Genomic DNA, 12226 nt, shown 5'->3' on the forward strand with positions numbered 1-12226 from the left:
AAGCCAGAGGATGGAAGGTTAATACTTTTCAATAGTTTTCAAAGGCTCTAGCGACAAAAATAATTTTCAGAAGGAACAAAATAAGTGTGATGGGAGGTTAGGTGGGCAGGACGGTGGATGTTTTTTCAGCCTTTGAAGTCTTGATTTGCGCTCCACACCGCCTCCCGGTGACTGCTCAGGAGACGTACGAGTCTACCAACACGCAAGTAAACACCCTGCGGAGGATAATCAAGGAGAAGGACGTCGCCTTCCAGAGGCACTTCAACATTGAGAGGCGGCTGCTGGAGCTGGAGCAACAAGGGACCATCCGCTTGCACAAGAAAGCCGACGGAGAAATTGCCATCGAGCCACTTGCCGTCTGTGGCTCAGGCTCAGACAAGGCGGGTGCTGCTGGCGTCGGCGTCCCCCTGGCTGATATCAGCACGCAGTCTTTGGGTCCATCGCCGGTCGTAACGGAACCGGGGGCACTTGATCCCAGTTTGCCATCGGCCAGCGAGGCTCCACCCCCACCTCCTCCGCCACCTCCACCTCCTCCTCCACTTCCTTCAGCCTCAAGTGAGTGCAATGACACACCATCGTGGTATTTGGGGGGGGTTGGGGGTGCAGGATGCGCTGTATAAAACAAACAAAAAAACAAGGATTTCGTTAAAATATTGGCAGCTGTGGTTACCAGAATTTTAAACTGGTAGGTACACCTAAAAATTGTAGAATGTTGCCATAACAATACATTTTGGACTTTAAATCACATTAGAAAAAACTATGAACTGCATTTTTTCTCCCATACCCTCATTCTGTTTTAATGGTGGCAGTGACATCATTCCGATCCATTTTCTTCTCCTTAACTGGGATTTAAAGCCACATTGTCAACAGTCGAGCGTGCTGACTACTGAGCTAAGGGCTGGCGTTGAGAAGGTTAGGAGAACGAGAACTTAAAAGAGCGTGCCTGGAAGCTGAAACTAGACTTTACTAGAGGCTCAATAGTCCGCGCATTCGACGACCACCCTTTTATTGTGTGGATTCAAAACCCAGTTGCAAATTGGGAAGAAAGGCGGTGCAATTATGTCCCCACCACCATCAGATTATTACAGATACTTTTACAGACATTTGCTGTAAAACAACAGTGAAAAGGTAGTTCTTTTTAAGATAGGTTATTCAACAATAAATATTCTATTGTCTTGTTTCAGCCTACTGTGTACCCACTCCGCCACCCCCACCGCCACCACCTCCTCCTCTACCTGAAGCGTCTCCTTCAGTGATCTTGAGTGTCGGTCTCTCAGGTAACTACACTTCTAACACCTCCCTACTGCACTAGTTGAGCCAAAGCTGATGTTTTTATTCTTTCCTAAAGCTATAAGGATCAAGAAACCCATCAAGACTAAGTTCCGCCTCCCTGTGTTTAACTGGACTGCTCTAAAGCCCAATCAGATCAATGGAACTGTTTTTAATGAAATTGATGATGAACGGGTGCTAGAGGTGAAGTGCATTATTTCACTCACATTATCACCTATTACCTTTTTCATTTAAATCATTCATAGTCATTGACATCAACTCCATGCAGCGATCAAACAATTGCTGCCATTCTTTCTTGTCCAAATGGATTGCATGTCTATCGCTGTCCTTTGGCCAATGAGATGACTTAATAAATGACATTTATTGAATGATCAATGTTAAAAAAAATGCAGTTTGTCTGTCACTGTAATGGCAGGCAGTGAGGTTGCAATTTTGTTTTTTTAAATGATTCCCTCTGTGCAGGAACTGGATTTGGAGAGGTTTGAGGAGCTTTTTAAAACGCGTGCACAAGGTCCTATTGTGGACCTGGCGTGCACAAAGAACAAAGTTGCTCAGAAAACGGTCAACAAAGTTACGCTGCTGGACACCAATCGCTCCAAGAACTTGGCCATCACACTGAGAAAGGCCAACAAAACCACAGAGGAGATTTGCAAAGCAATAGAGAAGTATTCAACCACTGCCTTTCATTTGTCCGTTTTAATTCTTCTTTGAAAGCAACTAAAACTATCTACATTTTCTACTCCCATCCAAGATTCGATCTGAAAGCCTTACCTGTGGACTTTGTGGAGTGTTTGATGCGCTTCCTTCCCACCGAGGCCGAGGTCAAGCTAATGCGCCAGTACGAACGGGAGCGGCGTCCGCTGGACCAGCTGGCTGAGGAGGACCGCTTCATGCTCCTCTTCAGCAAGATTGAAAGGCTCACGCAAAGGATGAATATCATCACCTTCGTGGGGAACTTCACTGACAACATCGGCATGCTCACGCCGCAACTCAACGCCATCATTGCTGCTTCCGGCTCTGTCAAATCCTCGCCAAAGTTAAAAAGAATGCTAGAGGTTTGTATATATATACATATGTATATATATATTTTTTTACACTAACTCTACTATCATGACCTACCAACTTGTTTTTCCAGATAATCTTAGCCTTGGGCAACTATATGAACAGCAGTAAGCGCGGTTGCGTTTATGGCTTCAAATTGCAAAGTCTTGATCTGGTGAGTCACACAGCAGACATTTTTAGACACTTGTGCTCATTTATCATCTTCCTACACAATTTACAGTGGCCGGTTGGTTATGATTCATTTATTTTGCTTCACAGCTGCTAGACACCAAGTCGACAGACCGGAAAATGACTCTGCTCCACTACATAGCTCTTATTGTGAAAGAAAAATATCTGGAACTGGCCAACTTTTATAATGAACTGCACTTTGTGGATAAAGCTGCAGCAGGTGGGCGCAAAAGATGATAAACACAGGAATTTGTGTCAAAAGAATAGACAAAAATACCCACCCAACCAACAACTCATACAATGTTCCTTTTATTAGAATGTGGTACTGTTATGTCATTTAAAATGATGGCAAATTTATGTATTCTCTTGCCTTTGTACAAAGTGTCGCTGGAAAACGTTCTCCTGGATGTGCGAGAACTGGGAAAAGGCATGGAGCTGATCCGGAGAGAATGTAGCCTCCATGACCACTCGGTCCTTAAGGGCTTTGTCCAGGCCAGCGAGACCCAGCTGGAGAAGCTGCAGAGGGATGCCAAGACAGCTGAGGTAATGGATGCTGCCACAGCTACCGTGAAAAAAATACTCCGAGGACACAAATACTCAGTGAGAGAATGGCTTTTTAAGTGGCTGCTTAGGCTTCACTAATTACTGCTCAGGTGCCCGAATAAAATTTTGCCAATGCTGCCAAACTCTTCTTTTAAAAAATTGCATAAATAGGATATTTGAGTTTTAACTTTGCTACTTCATTCAGCATCTAGTTGAAAGCAAAAACACAGGTGAAAGGTTTCAAAATGTTCATTTATTCTCAGTTTAAGCACTGTTTTCTTTTTCCGCTCTCATGAAGCTTATTGAATTGAGTGATTTGCCAATCATTCATTCCTTTTTTGAACTGCTTATCCTCACAAGGGTTGCGGGGGATGCTGGAGCCTATCCCAGTTAACGACAGGCACCAGGCAGGGGACACCCTGAATGGGTGGCCGGCCAATCCCAGGGCACATTTAGCAATCAAATAATTGAAATTGTCTAGTCTAAATTTTATCTTACACACAAATCACTATACTTGATGAAAGTAGTGACCTATCTATGTTCTGTTCTGATTCCATTTCTAGGAAGCCTTCAATAATGTGGTCAACTACTTTGGAGAGAGCGCCAAGACCACTCCACCCTCGGTGTTCTTCCCCGTTTTTGTGCGCTTCATCAAGGCCTACAAGGTGACACTATGCATGGGTAGCATCTTATAGTACATCTGGCCTAAGCCCTGCAATTGTGCAGGAAGCTCCTCCCGACGAGCAGGGTAGAATTTTGGCCACCCCTTTGCCACAGGACGTGGTGCGCAGTCTGAGGCCAAATAACAGGAAAGACCAGCTGGCTCTGAGTGTTGAGCTGCAGCTGGACTGTTTAGACTGCTCCTTCCCTCTCGTCCACTCCTCCTCTCCAGTGGCGTGCGGCTAGGTGCCGCCCCGTCACACAGCACACTTCCTCACATTGTTCTCGCTCCAGATTTATGGCAACATCTTACGGAAATGTGCAGCACAAGGACGTTTGTGTAGATGCCTGTCCAAAGCGTCTGATAAAACAAGACCACCTTAAGCTAAGCTTTATGAAGCGGACGTTACCTCAGATGGTAACTACAATGTAATCCCTTATGGGGGTAATAATTCAAGATAAAGGCCACTAAGAAAGATGAGTGAATGTACACAAAGGCGCGTGACATTTTTGTCCTAGAAAAGTTGTTGTCCTAGAAACATTGTTGTAACTGTCTTTAATTTCGATCATACTAAATTAGTATGGAAAATCATGCGCTATATAAACAAGCAATGATCACCCCCTTCAACCATTAAGTCGAAATCCGTAATCTAGAAATATTCTACATAGTCCTATTTTATAGCATTTGCAGCTTTTCATTGTTTTAAAAGTTTATAAACACATTTGCGAGGCTATTTGTCAAAATACATCTTGCATCTCAATGGACTGCACTGCCATTTTGAGCATTTTTTTTCTCGAAATTCTTGAAATACATGTTTGAAGATGAGTACTGAAAATGTGCACAGAAATGTGTGAAGGATGAAATTGGGAGGAAAAAAGGATTAAAAAGCTGGGTATGAATATCAACAAAAAGTATACGTTAACGTAAATTTGAAATTGATTTTAAATAGTCCTTATGACTCACTGGCAACCAGTTTAGTGTCTCTTCTGCCTTTTGCCTAAAGTCAGCTGGGATAGGCTCCCCCCTTGACCGTGATTTGGATGCGCAGTGTTAAACATTGATAGATTTTAAATAGTGCTTTCCTTTAAGTTTGAAAGGAAGTCTCTCGTTGACAAGAAGACATTTTCCACTTAAGTCGAAGGAAAGGTAGTATAAAGGTTAGGACAGACTTTGTTTATTTTTGCTCCAAATATAGCCTGGCAACTGCATTGATTTTTATTTCCTGATGCTGACGGCTGCGCTTTTCCTCCTCCTAATCAGGATGCAGTGGAGGACAACGAACTAAGGAAAAAGCAGGAAGAAGCCATGAGAGAAAAGTTATTGGCTCAAGAGGCTAAACAGCATGACTCTAAGGTGCAGTCCAAGCACATGCCACCCGGCATTTCAAAATGAAGTACTGGCACATCAAAAAGATTAAGTCAAGTGTTTCAAACAACACATACTGCTGATTGCTCTTCAGGTTCAAGCCCAGAAGAAGAGGAACCAACAACAGGAGCTCATTGCTGAGCTGCGTAAGCGTCAGGCCAAAGACCACCGGTCCGTGTACGAGGGGAAGGATGGCACCATCGAGGACATCATCACAGGTGGGCCGAGTCGCGCCTCCCCTAGGTCCCCTCACGGGCCTGGGACCACCGTGGTTGTTCGCTTTTCGGCTCCTTTGAAATGCACATTGTGCTACGTGGTGTGCACGCCGTCGCATCTGGAATCCAACGCGGTCGTGGCACGTTCACTTGAATGATCACTTTCAGCCCTCCCTGTAAAAATAGATTGGGCAACTATTACCAACAAGTGAATGAGTGAGTTAGTTTATGAGCAAGGTTGTCACAGAGTCGGGTTTAACAGTGATAGGGGCCCGTGTGAATTCTGTGGGTCATTGGGTTAGGTACCAAAACCCAGTAGCAATTCGGAACATGGTCCAAAACGACCTAAACTAACCTTTCTGTGCCTCATTTCTGGGCCATTTTTTTATTTATTTTTATTTTTTTAAACCGCACCCGCTTTTTCAGGAAACAAGTGTGACATCAGTGGCATTATTCCGCAGCTAGTCAAGTAGCACAAAAAATGTATATATTGATTTTTAAATGTATTATTATTTTTTTTTAATTATTACCCTGTTACTATAATCATTCTGCCCTCACTCAGCCCTTTAGACCCCTAAAGACTAGGCTGATGGACAAATCCTCCTGATTCTTGTCACTTTAATAACCGTTGAGAGGACTCAAAGGAATGTGTAAAACTGTAACGCAGGTAAACAGTTTACATGTTATCTTGAAATAATTGATCAGTCGCTGCCAACCCTCCCAGTTCAAACAGACCGGACGTCTACCTTGTCATACCCTGTCAATGCAGTGTATGAGCGAAATTAAGTTCTTTGTGAAATCACTCTATTGGGTCCACTTTCCAAATGTGGACTTCCTACTTCAAGAAAAATCCCAGTCACAGCCTCAGGGTTGTAATGCATTCACTAACTTGCGTTTTGTATTCAGTCATTAATCAGCGCTTGAAATGTACTTGAGTGAAGCGAATGTTTTCCTGCCCTGCGAAACTTTTCATTGAGGGAAAAGTTTGGCATCTTCCATCCAGTCGAAACGCAGCTGTCATGACAATCCCCTTAATACTGTGTGAAAGTGTTCCAGTGTTTGGCGCTTCCCTCCTGATAAAGACCATCTTCTCTCTTCCTCCTCCTCCCTCCCCCCAGTACTGAAGAGCGTGCCCTTCACAGCCCGCACGGCTAAACGTGGCTCACGGTTCTTCTGTGAAGCCAACCTCTGCGACGAAGCCAACTGCTAGCCCCTCCCCCTTTAACTCCAAGGCCGTCCAGGTGTTTTTCGTATGCGTCCCTCTCCCCTACCCCTCCAATTTGCATGCAGCATGATCTCCATCACTTCATCCCACAGCCAGAGCGCACTAACTTGGGCCGTCATTTTGTATGTGTTTGACCCCTAAAGACTCCTATCAGGTGATAAGAGTCGGCCAAACCTCTTTGCGCCAATCACGTGTCGACATGTGCAAAATAACCGAGGCACTAAGAGTACAAGCAAAGATAAAACTTGCACAATGGAATCACTGTGAGGACCGAAAAAAGCTATGCATTATATTATTTACACGAAGAGGTTTGGCTCACAAGGTTTTACCCACAGCGCTTTGGTTCATGAGACTAACCTGTTTGGTGTTGGTTTTCCCACTAACATGTGACTCTTCTTTCCACGACCGCCCATTGCTTGTCGTCCCACCCTGCCAGCCGAAATGAAGATAAATGACAGTATTTCCTTAACAAGGGTAAGAAAGGTTAGCCTGGCTTAAATTGTGTGCTGCTCCAGAGGTGTCCGCTGCTTCAGCCTCACGCAATTATAATCCAGCTCGCAGTCTTTTGATCTGCTTTTACCCAACACCCTTTCTTAGGGAATTTGTGACACTGAAAAAAAATCCTTCCTCAAATTTCTTTTAAGTAAATGCATGTAGTAGTTAGCTGGGATAGGCTCCAGCACCCCCTGCGAGCCTTGTGAAGATAAGTGGTTCGGAAAATGAATGCATTTTTCATGGGTAAAGTGGCCTAACAACGTAACAGAGAGAAATAACACATTGAATCATAAATCATTTTTAAAAATTGAGTTATGGCAGTTTAAAAACAATTCAAAAACGACAGAAAGCTAATACAAGATGAGGCAGCACGGCGAATGAGTGGTTAGCGTGTCGGCCTCACAGCTCTGGGGTCCTGGGTTCAAATCCAGGTCGGTCCACCTGTATGGAGTTTGCTTGTATGGGTGTGAGTGTGCATGGTTGTCCATTTCCTTGTGCCCTGCGATCGGCTGCCCACCGATTCAGGGTGTCCCCCGCCTCTGGCTCGGAGTCAGCTGGGATAGGCTCCAGCACCACCCACGACCCTAGTGAGGATAAAGCGGTTCCGAAAATGAATGAATGAATAATACAAGACGAGGTTACAGGACCCCAATGCTTTTCTCATCATCACCATAATCATCATCATCATCATCCACTCCTATATGTTGCATGTTGTCCAGTGTTTATTCAACTCTCTGTTATCAAACTATAATGTGTCCCGTGCTAACTGTCGTCTGCGGTGTGCTGTCGGGTCAACAGGCTCTAACAGCACTACATACAGCCACAATAATAAAAATACACTCAGCGGCCATAACTTTAGGCTAGGTATGTAGGAAAGCACATTTATACAATGTATTTCGTACAGAAGGATTAACTGAAAAGTCTGCCATCAAAGGCAGCACATCAGTTAAATGCGAAAGGATTTCATATTTTTACCCCTAACTCAAAATGAGCCAAGCAACAGCTCACAGAAGTCAGGCACGAGCATTAAGCGCCAAAGTATTGTAAAGAATATATTGTTGAAATATAGAGTAAAGTATGAAATTTGATATTGGATCACATGAGCTAACATTATGGCCAGTGTTTTGTTTTGTTTTTCAGAAATGAGTACATGAATTTTGTAGTGCAAACGCAAGAGCCTGTTGACCCTCATACTGTATAAGTGCGATCATGAGTCTTACCAGTGTTCAGAGTTGACGTCTTAATTTTTTTTGCTTTCGTTTCATTCCTAAAAGCTTTGAATTTCAGCGGACAACCCCCACAGTCAGCTGACATACAAGGTTTTGGGAATTTGACAATATTCCCTTAGACAGCAAACAATATATCAGGGATATTACGTCTTGAACTTCAACCTATGTCTCATCTAACATTTGTCCGCCCAACCCTCCCTCTACTCACAGATCTGAGAAACCAGCCTTACCTGCGAGCTGACGCCTTGATCCGGAACGGTTGGAAGAGACCCTAAACCACTCATTCAACACCCTCCCCCGACCCCCTTTCACTTGCTATAATCTTCCTGACCATGTTTCCGACGGTCCGTCTCGACCCTGAGGCTGCGCATCACAAAGACTGAAAATAAAGGTTAGGTGGGTGGGGGTCAGGACAGAGGCCTTGTTTTAGCTGGGTAATTTATTTATTTATGGAGGCCTTTTTTACAGCCACTTTAAAAGTGAAGCGAAGCATAAAGGATGATTCACTTCAAGACTTTGTATTCGAGTAGGCCAGTGAGAGGGTGCCACATTCTGCACAGGTGAGCTGTTGCGATTCTAGCCTTGCAAGTGCACACGGACCCCATGGCAGAAAAAAAATGTAATACTCATAATACAATGAATGACAGAGACATTTGGGGACCCTTCACTTGAAGCCGTTTCTTATTATTGCAAGTTGTTTGCATACTGTATACCTTGGCACAAAAAAACTATTGTTTTGCTTCATTATGTGCCTTGGTGTAAACAGTGTTATGGTTTAATATTTTTATGGTATTTTACACATTTTAAGAATGTATTTCTATTGCCCTGGACTATAATAGCTTTATGATACTGAATCAATATGGAAAAAGTGCAGTTATTTCCGAATGTAGCAAGATGCTAAATTAATGCCTCTTACTTTGAGTCACGCATGTGCCTTTTCTGATCATGATCATATTTTACTTCACGTAAAGTCTCACATGAGAAGTATGTAGATTACTGGTGGAACTTCTTTCAGCCATAATGCTGAAAGGATGAAGGATTTTCCCCCCACCTTTTTTTAAATAGCTTTATCTCAGTAGAGATGGAAGGGAGATTTTTACACTAATTCATCTTTCTTATATAAATCTGACTCATTTAATGTACCATCAAATTGAGAAATTTACTAGAAAATTAATCTTCCATCATTTTTTGTATAATAAAAAAGATGAATGTATAATCTCTTGTTCGTGTTGAGTTTCTTCCAGTGTTAACACTATTTTACATGAGCAATATCTTAAATTCAAATCCAAATGAACAGACAGGATCCAACATTGATTTCTACTATAAAAATCAATTTAATTTCTTATATAAAAAAAACTGAATTATAAAAACAAAAAAATCAGAACCACACCTATCCATGTGAGTTTTTGCCAACTTATTGATGGTTCCAAATTTATGTGGTCAGATGTTCAAAAGAAAATAAAAATGAATCAGTTAAAAATGTAGGGGGTAAACCCGCTTTCTTCTAGAATGTACTTTGTGTTTGAGTGTGAGCACAACACAAGAGTTATATGGCAGGTTAGGGCTCACCAACTCAGAACAAAGCAGCACGGCTGAGCGCGCAACAGCCAGAAGAACATTCTTGAGATGGACAGATGGTTAACATTAGCAGCATAGCAAAGGCTTTAACAAAGGAATGCTTATCAGGAAGCTAATCAGTCTCCATCCTGGGAATGCACTCAACTGTGAAAATTAACCTAAATGACAAGACCATGGAATTACACGTATTAATAAAATCTTCTCCCATAAACATGCGGACCCTTCTTCAAAGTACAGTTGCGTTCAAAAGAAAAGAAATTAAAAAAACAAAAAACAATTCTCGGCCAATTTTTGTCTTTTTTCACTCTAGTCTGCTGTCACAACACAATTTGCCTCCAACTGTAAACAAAGGCCACGGTTTCCATCCCAGACATTTCAACCTGGAACGTTACAATCATCATCATTCAGCACTCACACACTCTCATTCACTGTAAATGACATGAATGTTTTTTTCCTCTAAAGTACAGACTGCTATTTGTTACTGATGCTCCTGGGTACATTTTGAAGACACTTTGTTAATAGGTTTGCGTGTGTGTATACATATATATCATCTATATGCAAATATATATAACTTTTTTTCTGTGCAAGGAGGTAAAAGACAATCACTTGAATGTAGCAAGACCTCCACAAATACATGTCGGGTGCAGCTGGAAAAACAAAACATCTCATCGTTGGACCTGAAATAGAGACGATGCCCTTTCGTCCACAATGCAAGGACTTAATTGCTCTGACATGTTTTTGAAGATGGAACAAAATTCTTTTCTTTGCCCGCTATACAATTCATACAAAAATAAAAAGAATCCCCTCCCAAAATTGTTCCACTGCCAATGGTACCTGTCTTCTTTTACATTTGCACAGAGGTAGTGGCTAAATGCATGAAAGAGAGGAGGAAGAGCTGCGGGGAGGTGAGCAAAGCCTGTCAAATAAAGAGGAAAATGTTTATAAAATGCTTATTTTTTCATCACCTGACGATTTTTTTTGTCAGAGAACAAAATATAATACTGCAATCACTTAAAAAAGTAGTCCTTCATTTTATACATTTTATACAGTGTTCCCGATTTGTTTGTTTTTTAACGTTGCTTTTCTTTTCCGGTGAGAGAGGCATAAGAGAAGGGAGATTTTGGGCTTTGGCACGAGCCGGGCCAACGCCATTAACGGGTTATGGGGGCTTGCGTGGTTCTACGCTAGGGGGTCGCTCATGCCCTCGTCGCCCTGGGACAGGAGCTCCTTCTTTTCATCTGTGCTGGCCAGCGAGTTGTTGCTGTTGTGGGCACCCATGTAGAGGCTTGCGTACACAGGGTTGGTGAAGTTGGTGGGCTGCAGAAAAAAAGGTTTTAGTACAATTGAGGTATGAAGGACAGAAGCACTGTCCTATTCTTACTTTTTCTGGGTCCAAAGGAAAGTCTGAATCCAGGAGCTCCCCAGCGTCATCGTCGGGGTCTCCCTCGTAGACTTTGTAGGCGGGGTTGCCAATCTCCACATTCATGGCCCCGTTTGTCATTCTGTGGTGCTGGAAGCCTTTGGCACTGCAACAAACAACAACAGCTAAATAGACAGGTAATAGCTGGGGCGACATGAGGGAAGGGACATAAAATCCACACGTCAAGACACTAAGTTTATCAAATGAGCTTTTCCTTTTTGACAAAAGGCCCATGTGAATAAACCTGAAGAAAACACATCAGCATTGGAGAGAATGCTGGACAGTCTACATGTCATCATTATTCTTTAGAATACAGTTCAACTTCACCAAGCAAGTGCACATCATTAGAACTTAACATGTACTGAACAACAAAGAACAGTATGAAGAGGCAACAATAAAAATGGAAACAAAACAAACTAAATAAAATCCATTCCATATAAGAATCAACAGATTTATAAGTCGCATTTCAACCTAAAATTCCAGGATCTTTTTTTCTTTCCCTTTGTTACTATGGGGGCCATTGTGTTCAGTATTAGCGTAATAGTAATAAACATTATAACAGTAAAAGGAACAATTTTTTTGACAGTACTATGCGGTCAACCCTTAAGATTGTTACCTTTATACGGCTTTTAAGGACTGCAAAACAAAATTTACACAATCATTCCCATAGTAGCAAAATGTAATTTCAAAAGTTATAATTTCCTGTGGTCGAAATGCGCCTTTAGGCTCCTTGGGACCAAGAGGCAAGCAACGACTAACACATTCATAACAAAGTGGGCAGAGGGATAGGTGTATGGCATGTACTAGCTTGTTTTTGGTGGTGGGGGGGGGGGGGGGGGGGGGCTGGGGTTTACAAAATGTTTGAATTGATGAATAATGTAATCCTGTCATGTTACCGCGAACACTGAGAGCGAGATTTTCCTGGCCATTGAGACCTGAGAGACAGGAAATAGGTGTTTGATGGAGATGGAGAGA

General features: G+C 42.5%; 2 protein-coding genes across 7 annotated transcripts in view; one reads left to right on the forward strand and one right to left on the reverse strand.

Moving 5' to 3' along the window:
* The window catches only part of fmnl3 (formin-like 3), a 30614-nt gene extending 20559 nt beyond the window's left edge, over positions 1-10055 (forward strand). For 3 of the 5 annotated variants that reach the window (XM_077597302.1, XM_077597280.1, XM_077597308.1), the window contains 13 exons: positions 180-555; positions 1185-1277; positions 1349-1473; positions 1753-1955; positions 2042-2345; positions 2426-2506; positions 2611-2740; positions 2903-3063; positions 3627-3728; positions 4985-5077; positions 5184-5307; positions 6423-6545; positions 8464-10055. In XM_077597302.1, the coding sequence (XP_077453428.1) occupies positions 180-555; positions 1185-1277; positions 1349-1473; positions 1753-1955; positions 2042-2345; positions 2426-2506; positions 2611-2740; positions 2903-3063; positions 3627-3728; positions 4985-5077; positions 5184-5307; positions 6423-6514 (1884 nt within the window). In that variant the 3' untranslated portion in view covers positions 6515-6545; positions 8464-10055. Of the gene's footprint in view, positions 1-179; positions 556-1184; positions 1278-1348; positions 1474-1752; positions 1956-2041; positions 2346-2425; positions 2507-2610; positions 2741-2902; positions 3064-3626; positions 3729-4984; positions 5078-5183; positions 5308-6422; positions 6546-6965; positions 7004-8463 lie in introns of all 5 variants that reach the window. The other 2 variants (XR_013299747.1, XM_077597292.1) reach the window with 2 other exon arrangements.
* Positions 9564-12226, reverse strand: part of LOC144071820 (low-density lipoprotein receptor-related protein 1-like) — a 75067-nt gene continuing 72404 nt past the window's right edge. Inside the window, exons 88-90 of one of the 2 annotated variants that reach the window (XM_077597249.1) lie at positions 12148-12186; positions 11213-11357; positions 9564-11148 (exon numbers count right to left, since the gene is read on the reverse strand). In XM_077597249.1, coding sequence (XP_077453375.1) covers positions 11011-11148; positions 11213-11357; positions 12148-12186 — 322 coding nt within the window. In that variant the 3' untranslated portion in view covers positions 9564-11010. The remainder of the gene's footprint in view (positions 11149-11212; positions 11358-12147; positions 12187-12226) is intronic. The other variant, XM_077597257.1, reaches the window with a different exon arrangement.

Source organism: Stigmatopora argus, chromosome 1, assembly GCF_051989625.1.
Source record: "Stigmatopora argus isolate UIUO_Sarg chromosome 1, RoL_Sarg_1.0, whole genome shotgun sequence".
Taxonomy (NCBI): Eukaryota; Metazoa; Chordata; class Actinopteri; order Syngnathiformes; family Syngnathidae; genus Stigmatopora; species Stigmatopora argus.